We start from the raw sequence: 22,436 nt of genomic DNA, 5'->3' as shown, positions 1-22,436 counted from the left end.
TGTTCCTTACCAATCGGGATTCTTGATTGAAAACAGAAATTAACTCTGGCATATTTAACCACAAAAGGACTTATTAGAAGGATACCAAGCAGCTTCTAGAATTGTTGAGAATTCTGAAGTTTGGGGCTGGAAAAAAAACCTGTGAGAACTGGATGGACACTTGTACCATTGCCACTGCTTCCTTGGACTCTCATCACCATATTCTCAAGATTAGGAATGAGGTGTATCTCATTGGTCAAGTATCAGTCCCACAGTTGTGCTCTAGCTGACAGGAAGGGAGATGAGGGGACACCTACCCTGCTTGGGCCTCCATCAGAGGTGGAATTGTGTATTGAGGAACACTGGGACAGTGTTCCTCAGATGAGCCCATATGGGTTTCGTGGCTTCACGGGGGTTACTTTGTCTATAGATGTTCAGCCTAGCATGTTGTCTTGCATAAACCAATGTGGGCGGTTTTCAGAACTTTGCAGCTGGTGGTTCTGTGCTCTTGTTCAACATTAACTGTGCCTTACAGGCATACCAGTAAAGCTGCTACAGGAGCAGTATGTGATATGCATGGCATGCCCAGGTCTCTTGAGTCATATAATAGGTGGGGCATTCATAGTTAGAATTTTGATTCAGACCAGATTTAACCACAAGTAGTATTTACGTTTTCTGAAATTATAGGCTAGCTTTATGATCCAGTTTTGTTTCCCAGTCTTTCTGTTGGATTGAGGGATTGAGGGGTTACCTTAGCTCTTACTGTCTTCATCTTTGACTGTGTGTATATGACTGTCTTGAATATGTGGGTACATTAGCTAAATTATCATGTTTTTATAAGAACAAAGAACTTATAAATCTTTTGAAGTAAGTTCATATGTTTTCTTGCATGTATTTTCAAAGCTATACCTACTTCTCTTGCAGCATTTCAGAATATATTAAGACCAACTTCCCAAGGAGGGAAACAGATGTCACTTCTGTGGGGTACTTTGTAGGGTGAAGAGTCTTGCCAATACTCAAAATGTTTTCCTTATTGGTGTACTATGCCAGCCGAAATCTCATTAGAATTTGAATTTTGGCTTAAGATCAGTGGTCCTCAACCTCAACACATTAAAATCACCTGGGGAGTTAAAAACAACATAATCAAAAAGTACCCCAACAAACACAACCGTGTCAGGGTCCCACTCAAGAGCAATTCTGCAGAATTTCTGTTAATGGAGTCCAGGGGGCTGTAACTCTGAGAATCTCTTTAAGAGATTCTGTTGTGTAGCCAGGATTGAGAGCCAGTGGATTAAGCTCACCCCCTGGCAAGGGCATCCTGTCCATTTGTGTTCTGGTGTACAAACACAGTGTAGTAGTTCCTGCCACAGTTCACAGTCAAGACTGTTCCTTGCCATCCTCTCTTCCTTGTGTACCCCATGATAAACTCGCATTAATCGGGGCCACCTAAGCCAGTCTCTTCCTGCAACCTCAAAGAGCCCAGCTACCATAGGGCCGTAGGATTTCCAGTTATGACACAGCTTCTGAAAATACCTCCAAAAGGCCGATTTGTGTCATAACAGTAGCATATGTTAAAATCAGGCTATAAACAATCCAACTTCTCTTTCATTTTACATTTACTTTCTGGAGGTGATGTGCACATAATCATTCATGTGGTATCCAGAAATATTTTCGTCTGTAGTAATAGCAGATGGCAGAGTGGTTTCATGTGCCAGGCTGCATTTATTCTGCCACAGCACAGTGTGGAAGTGATCACGGCCTCTTCCAAACAGTCTCGCTCCCCACGTGCGTGTCAGTTGTGGTGGGAAGTTCTCTTGCGTATCAGGTCAATATGTTGTAAATTTACTTGGAATCCTTGGAATTTGTGCATGATGTGGTCACATGAGACGTACTTCGAAAAGAAATATTTTTGAGTCCTAATGATTAAAGGTCATCAATTCCACAAACATTTAATAAGCATTTGCTGTGCGCTAAGCTAGTGGTTTTCCACTGGGATAGGTCACATGGTCCCCAGGAAGGATCTTGGACGTTTACAGGGCTGTTTGTAGGTGTCATGATGATTAGTGGAGGTGCTACTGGCACTTGGTGTGTGAGGACCAGAGGTTCTAGCTGCCCTGCAGCACGCAGGACCGTCCCCTTCAACAACAGTGTCCTACACACCCCACACCCCAGTCTGTTGAAAGGACTTTTCTGTAGGTAAAAAACCTGTTCATGATTATCCGAGCCTAAAACCTGATTGTGTTTTTCATATAAACACAAAGATTTTTTTTTCTTTGGCATAGATTTAATATACAGTGACTTTTCCAGGAAAATTGTAAATTGAATTGTAAATGTAACTGAAGGGAAAATTGTATTATACTTTGCTTTATTTGGAGTCAAAAGTTAGTTACCCTCACGTAAGATCACGTGGCCAGTGGAACTCTGCCTTTGGTGTTTGAGTCACAGAAAGCCCATCTGTACCTCCCTGCATTTTTTAACCTCACCTTCGTGCAGATTCCGTACATAGGGGCAAGCAGAGGACGACATTTTATGTCTTCTGGTGGTGTTCTGCCTCAACGTTTATAATTCATAGTATTTTACTATGTGAATTAAAATTTTCTTTCTTAATTTTTACAACTGGGGTATTGAGTTGAGATTGCACGTGTTTGTTGTGTCTGTGTTTTTAAAAGTATGTGTGTAGGTAAGTTATTTATAAATTCCATTACAAGGAAATAGAAAAAGCATTAAAGAATATTTGGGTTTAAGGGGGCATTGGGTGTGATAGGGTTGGTAGCCAGTAGCTTAAGCAGCAGGGCAATGGCAGAAAAGTCAGCAAACAGGGGAGGTCCTTAAATGCTAGAGGAACTCAGACTACAGTGCAGGAGCCCAGAAGCAGCCCCTTTCTTGTCCTGAGGGAAGGCAGACCAGGAAGGCTGTTTTGCTAGGGCTTAGCTAGGCAAAGGGAAGAGTGCATACAAAGTTGTGAAGAGTGGAAGCATGGCTTTTGCAAATGGCTCAAGCTTGGGGTGGGGCAGGACTGGGGGTGGTGGTGGGGCGGTACAGAGCAGATGGAGAGATTTGGGGCAGTTGGAATCTACTCAGCAGTGATATGGAAGATACAGGAAAGGGGACTCTAGGAGGTGTCTAGTTATGTGAAGAGTTTGGTGAGGAGAAGAACACCGGCCTCACGTACGGAATGACCCCGACTCTTTAACATCTGTCCTCCAATTAAGTGTACTGGGTTATTCCTTTATTTTGCATGTAATTTCACTTACTTGTTTCTTTCATTTAATTGGGCACAACTTCTCATTTTGCTTTGAAGGAGATTGGAATAACAACACAGTTCCTAAAGAAACTTATTAATACCACAAAGCTAGCGATCATGATTTTCATCTGGAGTTCTGTTTAAAAGCACTAGCACGTGCCCCATGGGGGAAAGCTTTCTTGATGATTTACCCCAACAGCAACGAAAATGTTTAGATTTATCTGCCACAACGATGAGAGAAATACTGTTTTTCAAATGGGAGCCTTGCTCAGTTACTGTTCCCTTTATATTTCAAAAAAAAATAATGAAATCACTAAAACACTATTATAAGAAATTTGGAACAAAGAAAGGGGGATGTATTTTCCCCATATTATCTGTTGCTGTTTTTATGTATTTCCTTTAAATCTTGTTTTTAGATATTATACATATAATTGCATGTGTATAATGCATTATACGTCATATACTTAAAGATATAATATCATGGTCCTATTGTATACAAATGGTCTAGAAGTCAAATAAAATGAAGTATGTGAGCAATATTTTGTATCATTCTTCCTCTCAGTTTCCAACTGGGTATCCAGCTACCTACTGAACACTGCCCTAGATATTGCCATTTGATTGTCCTGCAGGCATCTCTGAGTAAACACAACAAAACTGAGCACTTGGGCTCTCCCCACACGCTCCCCCTTTTCCCCCATCTTCCCCATCTCAGTAAATAGTTCCCTCGTGCATCTCCTTGCACAAGCCAAAAGCCTAGCTTTCTCCCTTTCCCTCACCCCCGACACTGAATCCGTCAAGTCCTTTTATCTCCGCCACCAAAACAGACCCCAAGCCATTCACTGCTGCCCACTCTTACTGCTGCCACCCTCTCCCAAGCTGCCACCGTTTCTCACCTGAGCTACATCGGCCTCCTTCCTCATCTGCTTACCCTGGCCATTCTTGCCTCTCTGGAGTCTGTTCTCTCAGCAGACAGGATAGATCACTCTTAAGAATTCTCCTGTTTAAGCTTCTCCAGTGGCCTCCCAGTGTACTTATCAAACAACCCAAATTCCTCCGCATGGCACATAAGGCCTATAGGACCTGACTTTTACCTGTTTTTCTAAATTCACCGCATGCTGTACCCCATGTCCTTACACTGCCTCACTATGCTCAGCCGCCTGATAGCCACTCAGTGCTTTTAAAACACCAAGTTCTTCCCTGCCTCACAGCTCTTCCATATGTGCTTTTCCCTGCCAGAAGCAGCCATCCTCACCTTGTGACCTGCGAGCTCCAAATCCTGTGGGTGTCACTTTAAATGCCACTTACAGAGCCATTCCAGACCACTCTAGGGAAAGGAGACTCACTTTCCTACACTTCCCACAATTTGCAGTTATTGTGTCTGTCTGTGTCTGTTACCCCCGCAAACTGTAAGATCTGTGAGGCAGTGACTGTGTTTGTCTTATTTATGTAGTAGTCAGTCAATGAATATTTGATGGATGGATGAATGAATGAATGAATGAATGAATGCTACTTCCTTGAACCAGCTCATGGAATTCTCTTCCTGCCCGGCTGAGAGACATGGGCTTGAGAGCCAAGGAATTGCTGGGCATCATCTATTATATTGGAAGCTCTTTTGTAAAAGAGCCTTCTCCCACCTTTGTAATGCTTGTTTTTGTCCAGGTCATGTTTGTCCAGGACTGAAGTAAATGTCAGCAGTCAGCTCCCAACCCTATGTCTGAGGTTGGAGCCATGTTTATTAAACCAGCAAGAGTAGTAGAGGTTGCATTGCCTTTGGGAGGATGTAATATTGGAAGGTGACGAGTTTTTACTTCTGAAGCCAAAGGTGGCTGGGTGGAGCAGGAGGGGGGCGGAATGAGGGAGGTATGGTAAGAGAAACAAAGAGGACGTACAGACCACGTCTCTCCCAGATTGCCGTTGCCAGAGACACAGGCCGGTGTGGTTGAAGACAGCATCACGGATAGAAACAGATGGCTTAAGAATAGTTTATCTTGGGAAGAAGCAATACGATCAAGATTTTTTGTAGTGGCATTCATTAAACCTGAAAAAATTCTTGCTACATCTTGTTGCTCTAATGCCAATCTGGGACCTTTTATTAAGATCCCCAAACCCCAGAGCTTCTGATCAGCTCAGTCCCTATCTGGTAATAATAACTGCTTTTACAGGAGGAAATTCTGGAACGTACAGTACAAGAGGCCACTTCTAGCTGACTGCCTTTTACCTTGCCGTATTATCTTACCTTGTCCAACCCTCTGTCTCCATCAAGTTACGCCCTTAATGAGGTCATTTGCTCTGCATACACGGGAGATTATGTCTTAGAGTAATTCATTTTCTGCTTTCTGAGCTGTGCCTGAGAGGGCAGCCTCTTCAACTGTGGGAAGAAGTTGCCATTTAACAGAGGACCTGTATAGCTTATCCCAGATTTCAATCATAGCTTTAGTTTTTGAGTCTTCAGCAGCGCACATGACAGCAGGAACATTTGCATAAGCACGTAAGGTAGCTCAGCCTTACAAATAGCCTGTTTAAGGAGTGAGGATCGGCCAATGCTGGCATCATAGGAAAGAACACTGTGTGCTGGTGTTCATAATATCCGCATATAGTTTGTATAGCTAAAATCCACAATAATATCTTTTTTTCAGCTTTATTGAGATATAACTGACATATAATCCACTAGAGTATCTTAATCTTACTTTTGCTCCCAAATTATCTTTCCACCGTCACTGTCCCTTATAAGTAATATGTAGCAACATTAATTTGATATTTGCTTTTCATCTTTTTTCTTTTTTTTAAAATAGTTTTTTCTATAAACATGTATTGAGTTCCCACTCTGAGTCAGGAAATACACAAGTGCTGTATATCTAGAGGTCCATAGGACAAAAAACAATGGCTGAAGATTTTTCAGAATTACAGAAAGACATGAGACCTCAGATTGAAAAAACACAGCAAATCTCAAGGAGGGTAAATTAAACAAATCTACACCTGGAATGATTGTTCTATAATGATAGTAAATCCAACACAAAGGGAAAAATCTCAAAGGCTGAGAGAAAAGACATTACCTGCAGAAAAATGACTGTCCAATTGACAGTGCATATCATAGCAGCAGTAGTAGATCACTACACCTATCAACAAAACAGGATGCAGAAATAAGGACCTTCTCGAACATACAAAGACTAGCAGAACTTTTTAGTCTCAGACTTTAACTGAAAGAATTACTGAAATTTGGATTTTAGAAAGAAATAAATTGAACCCAGCTGTAGATTCCACGATTAGAGAGCCGTGGGCCAATAAAAAAATCGGACATGTTCATAAACTTAAGTAATTTAAGTAAATGGCTGCCTCTGTGTTAGGATTTGAGTATAAACAAAATGTTTTGCCCATTGAGTATATAACTGCTTAGACTTGGTGCTGATGTTCGAAATTCTTCTGTTTGTGATGAATTGTTTTGAGGCAAGGATTTTTAGTGAGAGGTCCATGGATAGGATGCAAGCCATCTATGAACTTCTTAAAATTATAAATGACATATTTTGTGTATGTGTAGTCTTTCTGCAGACAGGATTCATGGCTTTTATCAGATATTTAAAGGGGTTTAGAACCTGGACAAGTTTAAGAACTACTGGATTATGGTATTGTCCCCTATTAAGATGAAATTACATCAATACTTAACTTGCTCTGACGTTGAGATAGAATGATATGAATTTGAATGCTGGATCTGTCAGTTACTTTGTGGAACTGTTGAGACCCTGGACAGATGATTTGCCTTCTCACAGTAGCGTGTACAGGGTACGACCTGTGTAACCACACACAGCGACAGTGTATCTGGCTCTTGTGACCTCTTTGCACCATCACAATCAGTGTTTGATTATAGCTGTTATGATTTTCTAAAGAGCGTCACTACTGAGTTATCAGAAGAAGTGAAGCTTCTGAGTGATCAATTTTAAGCTATAATAATAGGCTTAGTGCTGTTGTTCTGTTAATTGAGCACATGTTTTGTGTAATACCTTGTCCAAGTGTGCACAGGGGAGGGAGGGGAGGAGGTGTTGTGTTCAATCATTAGCTCTCCCAGTGAAATTTGGTACAAAAACAGCTATTAACTGGTGACCAGTGTGACTTGTGTTTTTAGAATACGGTTGTAATGTACATTAGATATGTGCATTTTATGTTTTATTTTAATTCCACTTCTCCACTCATTCAGTAGTTGTTTACTGAGTGTTAGTGTCAGGCCATTTACTGTACCAGGTGTGATCATGGATGTAGCATTGAATATGGTGGTTCTGTTCCTGAGGAATTACGTTAAATTAGGATGTGAGGAGGCAGGTCATCACCAAATCCTCAGTCCCAGCCTAAGACCTCCTTAGGTCAAGAATAAGCTGTCCCGGGCTTCCCTGGCGGCTCAGTGGTTGAGAGTCCCCCTGCCAATGCAGGGGACACGGGTTCGTGCCCCAGTCCGGGAAGATCCCACATGCCGCAGAGCGGCTGGGCCCGTGAGCCATGGCAGCTGGGCCTGCACATCCGGAGCCTGTGCTCTGCAGCGGGAGAGGCCACAGCAGTGAGAGGCCCGCGTACTGCAAAAAAAAAAAAAAAGAATAAGCTGCTCCTAAGAGCAGGGTTTTCCCAGCCTGCCCCTTGGGGTGTCAGCCTGAAGGTATAACTAAGAACAGAGGAGAGTGCATGACTTCCAGGAGGGCTTCTATGGAGCCACGGGCATGCTCAGACACCACAAATGTTGAAACAGGTTTAGCATGTATAATTATGATCATAATAACACAGTCTGTTTCTAAAGCTGTTACATTTGAAGGTAGTCCCCAGCCACTGATCAGCACCCAGATGTGTCTTCTTCCCTCGAAGCCCAGGGCCTCCTTGTGGCTTCACAGCACCCTCCAGGGGTGGGAATAAAGTGCCCTAATCCTAGGACTGGGGTGCCCCATCCTGCTGGGGAGAAGGTGGTTCCCAGCTCCATTTCCTGTCTGCAGGTCTGTTTCCTCTCTCAAGACATGGGTATCTCTTAGAGGGCCAAGAGAGGTAGTTGGTCACATCGTTACCTATGGCATGGAGCAAGTTAACATACGTCTTGAAACAAGCATATGATTCCTTTTTCATTGACGGTATCCTCCCCTTTCTGTGTGTAATGTTGAGAGGGTCTCAGTTTTGACTGAATAAGATCATTAACTCTTCTTGTTTTTTATTTTAAAAGAAGCACACTAATATAGAGCTTCAAGAAAATGGTAAGGACAGCAAGAGTGTCGAGTTGGGACTTTTGTGGAAAATGCTGCATGTTGGCAGATAATGCCTTGTGGTCTCTGGTCTGCCAGCCTCCCTTTCCTAGTTATTTGCAATTAGGTTATAACTCAGACTTCTACAAACCCATTTAGAGAGCGAAAAAATTCATTTAACTCTATTAGACTCTAACTTGTAAATGAGATTCAAGGTTGATTGTTTAACAGGTTGGGATTTAAAATTGAAAATTTTCTTCCTTGTCATTTTATATCTCTATGATTCACCATAAAGATTGGCTTAATAAGTTTCAAAAATATTGAGGTACTTTATTCTTTTCAGTTAAATTGAGGTTACTGTTTTTAAAAAACTGATTCTGGCCTCTTCTTTGTTTCCCTCAAACTACCACTTTCTTTGCCATTCCTAGAACTAGTTGGAGAGTTTATTTAGCCTAAAAATAGAATAAAATAAGTACAATTTTGGTTTTTTTTGGAAAAGCTAAAGGAAAGCACAGTTGATACTATTCTCTCCTGAAAATGGGAAAACTGAGTATCTGATCCCATGTTTTTATTATCAGGTTAAACATACTGTGAGGTAGATATATTTTATGAAAATAATAGCTGTCCTGAAGGGATAATTTTGTGTGTGTGTGTGTGTGTGTGTGCACGCACGCACAAATGGTGTGACTTTCGGTGTGTGTAGATGTACGCAGGACCTTGTTTGGGCAATAGTGTGATCGACTTGGCTGTTGGGAACAAGAGGGAGTGCCATTCTGTCTACAGAAAGCTTCCTTTAGTCTTTTTCTCTGAAGTGTTCCCTTGCCTGTTCCTTTCCTGAGAACCAGCAAGTCTTTCCCTGGCTTTGAGCTAATGACAGTCACTTGTGGCTGCCTTGCTTGTGACATTTAGAGCCTCTTTCCCCTGTCCTCTGTGGCCGTGGTCACAAGGTGTATTGGATTTGATTCTAGGTTTTGCGTGGGTGACAACATCAGCGCCACGGTTCGGTCACTGCCATGGCACAGCCAGCGCTCTGAGGTTGAAGATGCAGTGGTTTTAACCTGCCTCCTGGTCCTCTTGGTGAAACCATCCTGGGACACTGGAATCACGTATTCAACACATATTTGAGTGTCTGTCCTGTGCCAGGCACAGTCCTAGGTGTATGAAATACATATGTGAAAACCACAGAAGTCACTGTTCTCTTGGAGTTCACATCCGGCTCCTTGGTAACTTTCAGTTGCCAGGCAGCAGAAGGAAAGAGCAACTCTTCAACTGGGACGTGATGTTTTACGAGAGGGGTGCCTTCCTCCTAGCCTTGTGGTCAACAGTGAGCCCTTAGGGGGGGGTTCTGTGGGGATGGGTTTAGCAGGTGAGGGTGGAAGGAGGAGGTGGGCAGGGCCAGGTGTTGGGAGGCCTTGACTGCAGGCTAGAGCGTCCTGTCAGTGGAGAAGACGGCGAGCCCCACAGCATGGCAGTGACATACATGACCTCACCTCTGTTCCGGGAGAATCACTGATGGCAGGGTATGGGCTGCATTGAGAGGAAGAGCTGGGGGGCGGCAGAGAGCCCCGGTGGATGATCTTCTTTCATTTACTCTTTTACTCATTCAGCATATACTTAGCTGAGGCTTGCCTTGTATTTATATTTAGAAGTGATTGCCAATCTTAGATGCTATTTTAAGAAGAGTGGAACCAATTTAATGCTCTATCTCATCTTTCAAGTTGAAGTTTACATTTTTGGGTTTTCTTGGCTGAGCGACTGAAAGATGCATATTTGTAGCGGGGCTAGGGGGGCCCAGCGTGGACATCTCTTCTGCCGAGTTTCTCTTGCTCTCCGCCTCACTAGTCAGGGATGGGTAAAAACGTAGTGGTCTGCTCTGTGGTGAACACAGATAGCTCCCATCCCTCACAGTGGCTAGCTAATTCAAGATTTAATTCAGAGAAAATGCGTCTCGTTTATGTTTTGTGATAAGAGCTACAGAGAAAAAACTGGAAGAAGTGTAATGGGTTGTCTTAACAAAATGCGTCTGCTACTCTGAAGGAGCCAGCCCACTTTTCTTGGTCAAGGAGCGATATTGCCCTTTAAACATGTCATGGTTGTTATTCATTGTACTTTTTATTTTTGGTAAGATAGGAAATGTTGTTCTTGGGACTAAGTTAAATGCTGCTCAGCATGAAACACGTGATGTGGAAGAGAGCCTGCAGACTGTGACTAATTGATGTACCCTGGGCTGATGAGAAGACGGTCGCTAGTCCACAGCAGAGCAAACACTCACGAAGGCTTTCCTTCTCCCCTAGGACTTCCTTCGCCGGGCATCTGGCCGGGATCCTTGTTGGACTAATGTACACCTGCGGACCTCTGAAGAAGATCATGGAAACGTGCTCAGGTACAGAACAGAACACTTTTGGCCTGACAGGTTGGAAGTTCATCTTCATTTTAACGGGAACAGAAGCATCTTCATTTTAACGGGAATCTTCATTTAACAGGAACAGTTCCCTGTGGTTCAACTTAGGAACTCCCTAAGAGGCTCTTTTTAAACCAAGAGGTAAACCAGCTGGTGCTGGTCCTCACACTGCTCCGAAGAAGAGGCTTCAAACCCCAATTTTAAACCTGAGGCTTTCTTAGGGGACAAATAGCATTGCACACTTATACCCACAGCATTATTGCTACTCACCAAAAACCATGATTTCCTTGAAATTTGGAGACTTAAAGCGGGTTTAAAATATGCTTTCTTCTGTAACATTCCATGAATTCAAAGTACAAGGAAAAGTTAAAAAAAGAAAGACAAATCTGTACTGAAGTGCAAGGCCAGTATTTTAAAGAATTCAGAATGACCACTAGGTCCTTGGCGGGTGAGACATATATTCATGCATGGCCAAACCAAGTCTGTTATTGCTTGAAGCGTGGCTTCTGCTTTTTAATTAAAAAAATTTTTTTCCACCTAATTGATGCTCAATGAAAATACTTTATTTTATTTAGAAACCTATGAATTTTTTGGATCTCTTAATTGAAAATGCTATACTGGTCTTGACTTAGAAGGAAACTATTGATATTTTGCAAACACTTGTTCTATAGACCATATGAGTTCCAATATTTCATCTTTTTTTAAAGAAATAAATTTATTTATTTATTTATTTACTTTTTGCTGTGTTGGCTCTTCGTTGCTGCGCACGGGCTTACTCTAGTTGCAGAGAGCAGGGGCTACTCTTCGTTGTGGTGTGCGGGCTTCTCATTGCGGTGGCTTCTCTTGTTTTGGAGCACAGGCTCTAGGCACGCGGGCTCGGTAGTTGTGGCTTGCGGGCTCAGTAGTTGTGGCACGTGGACTCTAGAGTGCAGGCTCAGTAGTTGTGGCACGTGGGCTTCAGTAGTTGTGGCACAGAGGCTCAGTAGTTGTGGCTCACAGGCTCTAGAGCGCAGGCTCAGTAGTTGTGGTGAACAGGCTTAGTTGCTTCGCAACATGTGGGATCTTCCTGGACCAGGGCTCGAACCCATGTCCCCTGCATTGGCAGGCAGATTCTTAACCACTGCGCCACCAGGGAAGTCCCCAGTATTTCATCTTTTATTCATGGGAAATCTTCTGAGACTATTTTACCTTTTCTTGAGCCATAAATAATTTATTTTCACAGTTTATGCCAGTGACTGGTATTCTTGAAAACCATATGATATTCATGATATTAGAAAGCTTTCCAAGCATTGTGCTATTGCTTTTATTAGCTGGTTGTATTCACTTTCTGGTGATTTTTACAGATTGTGTTGCATCTACGCAGATTTTTATTTTCCTATGTTTGACTATTACTGTGTTTCTAGTGTGTGTGCTTGGAAGAGGCAGCAGGAGCTTCCTTTATTGAAAATGTCCAGTTTTATTGTATTTTTGATACAACTTAATTATGGAAATCTAGTAATGAGCTTTGTTGCCCAAATGCTCTCAGTGCTGACAAAGGAAAAGAAATGATTCTCGGGAGTCTAATGTTTTGTTTCCTTTTTCTTTGTGTGTCTGAGGATTAAGTGGTTAGTAAAGCTTTCTACAGACATATTATGAAATTTAGGCAAGTATTTTGGTTTTAAAGAGGATTTTCCCCCACAATTATAACATTTAAACTCTTAGTGTCCTTAAAACCTTGTCTATTTTCTAAGGAGACTTACTTTTATATCATTCTATTTTCAGTGTAATACAGTAAAAAATTAAATGCTAAAAGTTGAAACATTCAGTGCTATTTACAAATGGCCTGCAATCTCTCTGCCATTTTTTCCGGTGAAGCCAGAGAAAGATCTAGAGTGATCTGAGAATTGAGGTGACATGGGAGCCCTGTGGAAAATAATCAAGTACGTGAAAGCTGCTGTCTGATAACTCCTGGGAGAGGAGCATCACACTGAAGGTGTCCCCTGTTACTCCTCCCTCTCTCCTTTCCTTCAGCAGTACTGAGTCGTCTGTCCTACTGCTTTCTTAGGGATAAGAAATGGGAAAGTCCCTTAGGAGGGGTAAGAATGTGGCTCACCTAACACCTTTGTTGTGGGGCAGCTTCTCTCAATAGCGAGAGCATCTCTACTTGTCAGAGGCCTCAAAGACCAAGCTTGGTCCCTTGGAAGGCAAAGACCATCTTAGGTCATTAGGAACCTTAAGGAACTTCAGAGAGTATAAGTTAGGGTTTCATTGTCCCCACCACATTCTGTTCCCTGTAGGGCTAACCTCAAACAAAATAGAGCTTATTTTAACAATTGTTTAGAAATCATTTATAATGGCTTTGAGCTTTGTTACAAAGAATCTCTTAATTGTTGGAAAGGTTAGTAGTTACAGCCTTATGGCTGTTGTGTTCTATCAGATGTGTCTGTTTTTATGCTACTACCATACTGTTTTGTTTACTATAACTTTATAATATAGATGGCAATCAGGAAATGTTAAGATGGCTATTATCAAAAAGACAAGAGATAACAAGTATTGATGAAGATGTTGGTGGGAATGTAAATTGGTGCAGCCACTATGGAAAACAGCATGGAAGTTCCTCAAGAAATAAAAAGAACTACCATATGATCCAGCAATCCCACTTCTGTGTGTATATCCAAAGAAAATGAAATCAGTATCTCGAAGAGATATCTGCACCCCCATGTTCATTACAGCATTATTCACAATAGCCAAGATAGGGAAACAACCTAATGGATGAAGAAAATGTGGTATTGGGCTTCCCTGGTGGCACAGTGGTTGAGAATCTGCCTGCTAATATAGGGGACACGGGTTCGAGCCCTGGTCTGGGAGGATCCCACATGCCATGGAGCAACTAGGCCCGTGCACCACAACTACTGAGCCTGTGCGTCTGGAGCCTGTGCTCCACAACAAGAGAGGCCGCGAAAGTGAGAGGCTTGTGCACCGCAATGAAGAGTGGCCCCCGCTTGCCACAACTAGAGAAAGCCCTCGCACAGAAACAAAGACCCAACACAGCAAAAAAAAAATTATTAATTAATAAACTCCTACCCCCAACATCTTCAAAAAAAAGAAAAAGAAAATGTGGTATTTATATGTATATAATGGAATATTATCAGCCATAAAAAAGAAAGAAATCCTGTTATTTTTGACAAAACGGGTGAACCTGAAGGACATTATGCTAAGTGAAATAAGCCAGAGAAAGATAAATACTGTATGATCTCACTTATTTGTGAAATCTAAAAAAGTTTAACTCATAGAACCAGAGAGTAGAACAGTGGTTTCCAGGGGTTGGCAGGTGGGGTAAATGCAGAGATGTTGGTTAAAGGGTACAAACTTTAAGTTGTAAGATGAGTAAGTTCTGGGGATGTAATATACAGCATGGTGACTATTGTTAATAATACTGTATTACATACTTGAAATTTACTAAGAGAATATATCTTACGTGTTCTCACATATATACCCACACAATGGTAAGTATATAAAGTGATGGGTGTGTTAATGAACTTGATTCTGGAAATCATTTCATAACATATATGTATATTAAATCATCACATTGTACACCTTTTAAAAAATCGCGTTACCCAACTTAAACATGTACAATTTTTATTTGTCAGTCACAGCTCAGTAAAGCTGGCAGGGGTGGTGGGGGAAGCCTACCCCCGCAATTAAAATGTTTGTTTCCTTCATATTTAGGCATTTTTCCCTCCAATATTGATTACCCAGGACAGCAGTACGACTTTAATAGTTTAGGTACGTACTTTGTTTCATTTAATACATTTAAACTTATATTTTAAAATGATAGTGTTTGCTACTGTAGAGCTACTTTAAAATAATACTTTATGCTTTTGGAGAGTACTTCACACATTATATACTTGTGCCTCTAACATGCATGGAAGCTAGATGGAGGGGTCACCCGGGGAGCATATGTGGGCGCGTTGTTAGGGAAGGCTAGGGAAGGAGGGAACTCTGGTGTGAAAATACTGTATGATTGGTTTGAGGTCTCTCAGACATGGTTAGAGTCATACTAGATCCAGGTCCCTTGATTCTCAGCCTAAGAGACCATTCTGCTGGCTAAGTGTTAGAAGTTAGTTTCAGATATACAATTCTCCACGGTCCACGCCACCTACATATTCAGAAAGAATCATGCTTGCCCTAAGAGGCTAATACAGGCATTCCTCTAATAGTTAATACCATGTGACTTAAAGAGGAGAATGTATTTTTTCTAGATATCTTTGTAAATAGGTAGAAAGGACTTCCTGTTGAAGCATATGACCTGTTTTAGGCTAAAGTTCTTACATTCCAGCCTGGGGAAGCTGCACTGCAATATCCTGGATCAATACCAGCAGATAGGTGTCAAAGAAGCCATAGGCTCTGGAAGCAGTGGGTGGCTTTATTGTCCTGCCCATCGAGAATTGCTGCAGCTTAAATCTGGGGTCAGCAGCCTTTCCTGTAAAGGGCCAGGTAGCTACTGTTTGAGATTCTAAAGGCGTTGTTGACCATATGGTCTCTGTCTCAACTAGTCAACCTGTGTCGTAGCATGAAAGCAGCCATAGACTATTCATAAGGAAATGTGCATGTTTGTGTTCCAATAAGACCTTATTTACAAAAACAGGCAACGGGTTGTATTTGGACTACAAGTTGTAGCTTTTTGACCCCTGGCTTAAATCATATAAGTACAAAGAATTATATAATTTTATATATATATATATATATATATATATATATATATATATATATATATATAGTGCTTTTGCTTTATTTTTCCGTACAGGTTCTTAGCCTCAGCCTGGTTTATGCAGTAGCACTTTGTAAGTGGTCCATTGTGCACGTGTCAGACTAACCACTGTGGGAGAGAAAGAAAGAGCTATAGTCCCTGTCTCAGTATTTAACCAGGAGTGAGAATGTAGGTGCCATACATTTAAAAAGGTGAAGCAGTAGAAATGAAAAAGACTAACTAGGGTATAGAAAGTAGAATGGTGAACTGTGGAGTGGGGTGGTACACAATAAGGCAATGATAGCTAATAATGACATTTGTTGAGTTTTTACGAAAATGTTTCCTTCCAGTAACTACCCCCTTCACTGTTCTGGTTTCATTTCTGTCACCATAGATTAGTTTGCCTGAGCCTGAACTTCATATAAATCTACTCATTGACTAAGTACTCTTTTGTATCCGGCTTTTGTTATTCAACCTCATTTTTTATGATCCATATATGTTGTTGTATGTGTCAGTAGTTATTCTTTTTTACTGCTGAATGGTATTTTATTGTTTCAATATGCCACAGATTTTCTGGATACCATTTTGTTAATAATTTCTAATTTATTTCTCTTGTTGTTAGGGAACACACTCAGTGTAGTTTAATCCTTTTACTTTAATGAGACTTTCTTTTGGCCCAGTGTATGGTCTATCCCGGTGAATGTACCATGTGCCCTTGAAAAGAATGTGTGTTCTGCCATTGTTGAAAGTAGTACTCTACACATATCAATTAGGTTAAGGCGGTTTACAGTCTTGTTTATATTTTCTGGGTCTTTACTGGGTTTTGTATCTAATTTTTTATCATGTATTTTGTCTTTCACTAAATTTGGAAGGGTTTCAGATACAATTTCTATAAGTATTTTTTTCTCCACCAATCTGCTTCTCCTCTCAAGACTTTAATGAATTTTAGACATTTTAATAATGTCCCTCAAGCTCCTCAGGCTCTTATTTATTTCTTTCGATCTTTTTCCCTCTGTGTTCTTCATATTGGATGATAGCTTTTATTGATTTATCTTCAAGTTCACTGACTCCTTTCACCGTCATCTCCATTCTGCTATTGAACCTAGTGAACCTATCCAGTGACTTTTTTTTTAATAATGTAATCTTAGTTCTAAAATTTCCATTTGGTTCTTTTTTTAGTTTCTGTGTCTCTGATGAAAACTCTATCTCTCCATTTCAGGAGTGCACCTTTATCTCATAGAGCACAGTTATTGTATATCTTTAAAATCCGTCTAATAATTCCAACATCTGAGTCCTATTTTGTGGCTGGCACCTGCTGATTGCCTTTTTCTCCTGAGAATTGGTCACATTCTTCTGTTTTGTTTTGGTTTTGTATGCCTGGTAAATTTCTCTTATATCTGAATGTTTTGACCTTTATTGTGAGATTTTAGATTCTGTTAAAATCCTCTTCAGAATGTTGATTTTTGTTTGTTTGACCAAGCAGTCAACCTGGTTAGGTTTAGAGCACAAATTCTGTTTTTCTTTCTGTGGGTGGTGGGTTCCAGTGTCAGTTCAGTTTTCAAATCCTTTACTGTACTATTTGGGCCTATCCCATTCATGTACCACTCATGAGATAATCTGATACTTGTGTAGTTAAGTTATGTGGTAGTTCAGTTTTCCAAGTCTTTGCTTCTTTTATTCCCTTGTGTCTGTTCACTGCATGCATAGCTCAGGGATGGGCCCAGGGCTTGTGTCAGTTGATCTGCAGAAATAGAAGGTTCTTCTGTGCAGATCCAAATTTCCAGGTAGTATCATTTTTCTCCTGCCTCAAGAACTACCGTAACCATTTCCTCTAGTGCAGGTCTCTTGGTAATCAATTCTTCTAGCTTTTGTCTTACTAAAGAACTAAAGAATATCCTCTCCCATCTGATTTTCACCTACACCAATGTTAGACTACTTCATGTTGTCCCACAAGTCTCTGAGGCTCTGTTTATGTTGTTTGGTGTGTGTGGGCTTCACTTTGGATAGTGTCTGTGCCTGTGTGTTCAAGCTCTATGATCTTTCTTCCACAATGTTGAATTTGCTGTCAATCCCATCTAGTGAATTTTTCGTCTCAGATACTCTCTTTTTTAGTTCTGGAAGTTCCATTTAGTTCCCTTTTATATCCTCCATTTCTCTTCTCATTCATGTTTCTCTTCTCATTCATTTCTCTTCTCATTCATGTTTTTATTTATTTAAATCATGGGCATAGTTATAATGGCCATCCTAAAGTCCTTGACTGCTAATTCTGTCTTATCTATATATTTTTTGCATCTGCTTCATTGGACTGATTTTTTTCCTGGTCACAATTTTTTTTTTTTTTATCTTGTGAGTTTTGATTGGATGCTAGACATTGTGTGTTTTGTGGTATTGAGTGCTAGAGTCTCTTTTCTTTTAAAGAAAACTGGACTTTGTTCTGGCACACAGTTAAGTTTCCTGATGATTAGTTTGATCCTTCGGGGGCTTATTTTTTAATTCTTGAGGGTGGGTCTAAAGTAACTTTTATTCTAGGGTTAATTCTGTGCTGTGGCTGAGATGTTACTTTTGTGGGATCTCTGCTAAATGCCCGTTGTTCAGCAGGGACTCTACTCTGGCTGGTTGGAATGCAAAGTTCTCCCAGCCCTGCCTGAGCTCTAGGAATTGTTCAGTTTATAGCTGTCAGGCATCCTTTGCCTGGTCTCATGGAATTTCACCTACACACCCATGGCTTAATATTCGACAACATCTCCAGGCGACCCCATGAAGATTTCTGGAGGTTTTGCTATACACGTAGTTTTCTCCTTTGCTGTACTCTGCCCTGCAAATTCCAGCTCACCTCAGGGAGCCTGCTGCATCTGATTGTGTTCCCGCTCCCTGCACCACAGCCTGGAAAGTGCCTCCAGGCTCATTTCCTTTATTTCCTTTCTCTCAGGATTCACAATCTTGTACTGCCCATTGTACAATGTCTAAAAACATTGGTTTCATATATTTTCTCCAGTCCTCTACTTAAGATTAAGTAGAAGGGCTAGTCCAGTCCCAGTTACTCCTTCCTGGCAGAGGTAGAAGTTCAACTCAGCGGTATTAATGCAGTGAAGTCGGTGTTCAGCCTGGAAGGAAAGAGCAGGGCTGTAGTCACTGGAGGTTTTACCCAGAAGAAGTGGGGCGCTGTGTCTTGATGCGCAAGTAGAAGTTAAGGAAAGCCATGGAAGGAAAGGGCTCTTCAGTCCTTTATGAAAAAGCCTGTCTGGGACTATCCAGAATGTACTGGAGTGCCACTGAACAATTTATTCAGTAGAGTGACCCTGTGGGAGTTACAGTGAAGATATGTTTTTGGTGTAGTTCTAAAGGCTCGGAGCATGATTATCCATCCTGGCTGTTTGTATGAATCACCTGAGGCGCTTTTACAACATGTCCATGCCTTGAATTCAACCCACACCAATTACGTTAGAATAGGGATAGAGACAGGGACTTAGACTTTTTTTTTGTGGTACGTGGGCCTCTCACTGTTGTGGCCTCTCCCATTGCGGAACACAGGCTCCGGACGTGCAGGCTCAGCGGCCATGGCTCACGGGCCCAGCCGCTCCACGGCATGTGGGATCCTCCCGGACCGGGGCACGAACCCGTGTCCCCTGCATCGTCAGGCGGACTCTCAACCACTGTGCCACCAGGAAAGCCCGGACTTTTTTTTTTTTTTTAAGCTTCCCAGGTGATTCTAATGGGTTCAGGAACGAAAATCGTAGGCTTAGGTGATTGGCTTGGGGGCTACCGAGATGAATACTGTTGCTGCCCAAAGAAGAGGCTTTACTCTGAGGCTTTCACTGCTGATGATCTGGATGCTTAAAATCCTAGAAACGTGGACTTGGTGTAGGAGAGGAACGGTTGCTGGACAATGCAGGCTCACCTGCTTCTATCTGTGGACTCGCCTGAGGAGAGGAGGTGTGATGATTAGTTGTCAACAAAGCTGATGTAGTCATTTGGAAGAGCACTGGGTTCTTTTGGTTGTTTGTTATGGAGGCCAGTTTACACTAACTTAAGTATAAGAAGAGGTTTCTCAGCCTATGTGACTAGGAAGAGGGGAATTGTACAGGAAGACCATTTTGGTTCTGTCTCCCATCGTGATTTCTCTCTTCCTGTTGACCTTATTCTCTCCAGTAGGCAGAGGACATGGCTCCTAATACCTCAGAGTTGCCAAAGGAAAAGGAGCTTGTCTCCTGGTTCATTTTTTAAATCTCCAAAACAAACAGGAATGTTCCTCTGGATGAAAAGAATAATAATAACATACTTGTGCACAGACATGACTTGAACTATCATAGATTACCTAGTCCTAATATCTTGTGTGACAGCTGGGAATTGAGGTTTAGAAATGGTAAGTAATTTGGCTAAAGGCATACAGGTAGTTAGTTATAGAACTAGGACTAAAAATGCAAGTCACTGATTCCTAGCCGCTGCTTTTTCTATTGTACAGGGATGTGAGATGGACATTCTACTGATTTAACCTTACAAATTAGGGAAGTTTCCCATATTGACTTTTCTGTCATCTTTTTTGAAGTTATTAAAAAAAAGGAAAAACGGAAACCTGCATAAAGCCTCCTTCATATGAAAGAGGCATAAGCACAGCAGACACACAGGCCAAAGAATTAAAGGCAAAAGTAAAAGCCCCTTTCACCTTTCTTTCTTATCCCCTGTAAGATTACCATATTTATATTTCTTCCGCTGAAGTGATTGGATTTCTTCAAAGGCAGAGCTACATAAGGCCTGGTGGCCATGCTAATGGTCAGCTAGGGAACTTTTATGAGAGCATATGTATCTCTTACAAGTAATGATTTATTCTTAATATGGCCATCCTTAGTTGGAAAAGTCTTTATAGGTCAGAGAACCTCATGAATGCTTAAAAAGCTGTTACCAATTTTTCTAATCTCGGTGGTGTTTCTTGATCTCTTTTGCTGTGAAATTCTGGTATGTGTATAAGGAACAGATGGAGTAGTTTATAGAATAATGATAACCAGAATTTCTTTTATTACGGAGCCAAAGTATATAACTACAAAAAATATTAAACTAGTATTCGTTGCAGGATATATTTTAAACTTTTTTATCTTAAGTGTTTGATTGTTAGGTTTTTCCAGCCATGTTTATTACGAAGATTTAAAAATATCTGATTGGGCCAGTGGAACAGCTGTAGAAAATTTTTGGTCCTAGGAGACCTGTTCTCATTATAATAGATATTGATGGGATTTTCGGTCCTGTTGATGATTTATGACTGATGATATAGAAGCTTTAACCACACTAGTCTTTTTGACTTAAGGCATTAAAACTTTCCCTTTCTCTCTCCCCATGTTTTGTCTGACAAGTACCAAATTAGATTTTATAATATTCAGATGTTTAGAGCTGTAGGCTTTATTTTGTTAAGGCACTGCTTGGTTGTATTTTAAAAGAAATACACGAAGAAAGATGTTTTTCTCTATCAAGAAAACGTTGCCTCAAATCGTAGCAAATTTACCTGTCAATTGAAACTCTATAGACGTATGTCGTGTTTCTGGTATCTGCATAGATAGCTATTCAGAGCTTTGGGGTTATTTTGGATTTTGAATGAGCTGAATTTTTTTGAGGGTAGAAAGGTAGAAATGCTGCTTAGACCTTCTGTAACAAAATGACTTTCCACAGGGATTTGATAGTGGTAATGAGCCATATGGGAAAGTGCCCAATGTGCTTTTTGTGTTGCAATAAAATAATTGGCACTCTTAGGGAATTGGGCAGTCTCTCTATTCAGGCATTGCTGAAGCATCCTGTGGTATTCAGCGACTTATCCATAAATATTCTATTATGTTTTGGAATGGTTGCCCCTTTCTTTTATTCTTTGTGAAGTAGATACATTTATTGTGTTTTGACCATTTGCCCTTATAGAAAAGTTTTTTGGGGGGCGGGGGTTATCTTTTATTTGTTTTTTGGCTTTTTTGGTGAGCAGCATACAAAGCAAGATTTGTAGCAGTGCCACAGTCTGCTTTATCTCAGGATATGGACCTTGCTGGTGGGTGTTCCCCAGCACAGTAGTGGGAGCTGAATTTTTCTGATTGTTCTATTGCATAGAGACCAAATTGAGGAAGAGTGTCCTTATGAAAAATTGTGTCCAGATCCCATTTCAGTCCTAAACCATTCAATATACTTATATCCTTATCCTGATTCAAATATCATAATGTTTATATTCTGACATGGGAAACGTGAGAGAGAATGTGGAAGTTGCATTATAGGAGGTATTTAGTAAATGCCTACTAATTTTTACTACATTAGAAGAAAGGATTAGTCCCCAAAATCCTGAACAATTTTATTTAATGTTTGTTTAAATCATTCATGTCTGTGACTTTCAAGGACATTAAATAAAATAGTACCAACATAGAAGATTTTGTAATAGATGATAAATAGAAGAGTATTGTAATAATCAGTAAGAGTGAGCAAAGGCTCTGAATAGACTGTTCTCCAAAGCAGATATACAAATGGTTAATAAGCACATGAAAAGATGCTCAACATCATTAGTCATCAGAAACCACAGTGAGATACCACTTCACACCCATTAGGATGGCTATAATTAAAAAGACAGATAATAACAAGTGTTGGTGAAGATGTGGAGAAATATGAACCCATATATGTTGCTTGTGTGAATATAAAATTGTGTAACTGCTTTAGAAAACATTCTGGTGGTTCCAAATGGTTAAATATAGAATTACCATATGACCCAGCAATTCCGCTCTTAGGTATGTACCCAAGAGAAATGAAAACATATGTCCAAATAACAACTTGTATGCAGATGTTTATAGCAACATTATTCACAATAGTCAAAAGGCAGAAATAACCAAAATGTCATCAGTTGATGAGTGAATAAACAAA

At 40.8% G+C, this 22,436-nt stretch overlaps 1 protein-coding gene across 2 annotated transcripts in view; it reads left to right on the top strand.

Moving 5' to 3' along the window:
- Positions 1-22,436, top strand: part of RHBDD1 (rhomboid domain containing 1) — a gene marked incomplete at both ends in the record, with an annotated part of 91,686 nt that overhangs the window by 19,305 nt on the left and 49,945 nt on the right. For both annotated transcript variants that reach the window (XM_079709761.1, XM_079709760.1), the window contains 2 exons: positions 10,725-10,813; positions 14,540-14,596. In XM_079709761.1, the coding sequence (XP_079565887.1) occupies positions 10,725-10,813; positions 14,540-14,596 (146 nt within the window). The remainder of the gene's footprint in view (positions 1-10,724; positions 10,814-14,539; positions 14,597-22,436) is intronic.

The sequence above is a fragment of the Hyperoodon ampullatus genome (assembly GCF_949752795.1).
Source record: "Hyperoodon ampullatus genome assembly, chromosome: 8".
NCBI classification, from domain to species: domain Eukaryota; kingdom Metazoa; phylum Chordata; class Mammalia; order Artiodactyla; family Ziphiidae; genus Hyperoodon; species Hyperoodon ampullatus.
This window is presented reverse-complemented; position numbering and strand designations above follow the sequence as displayed.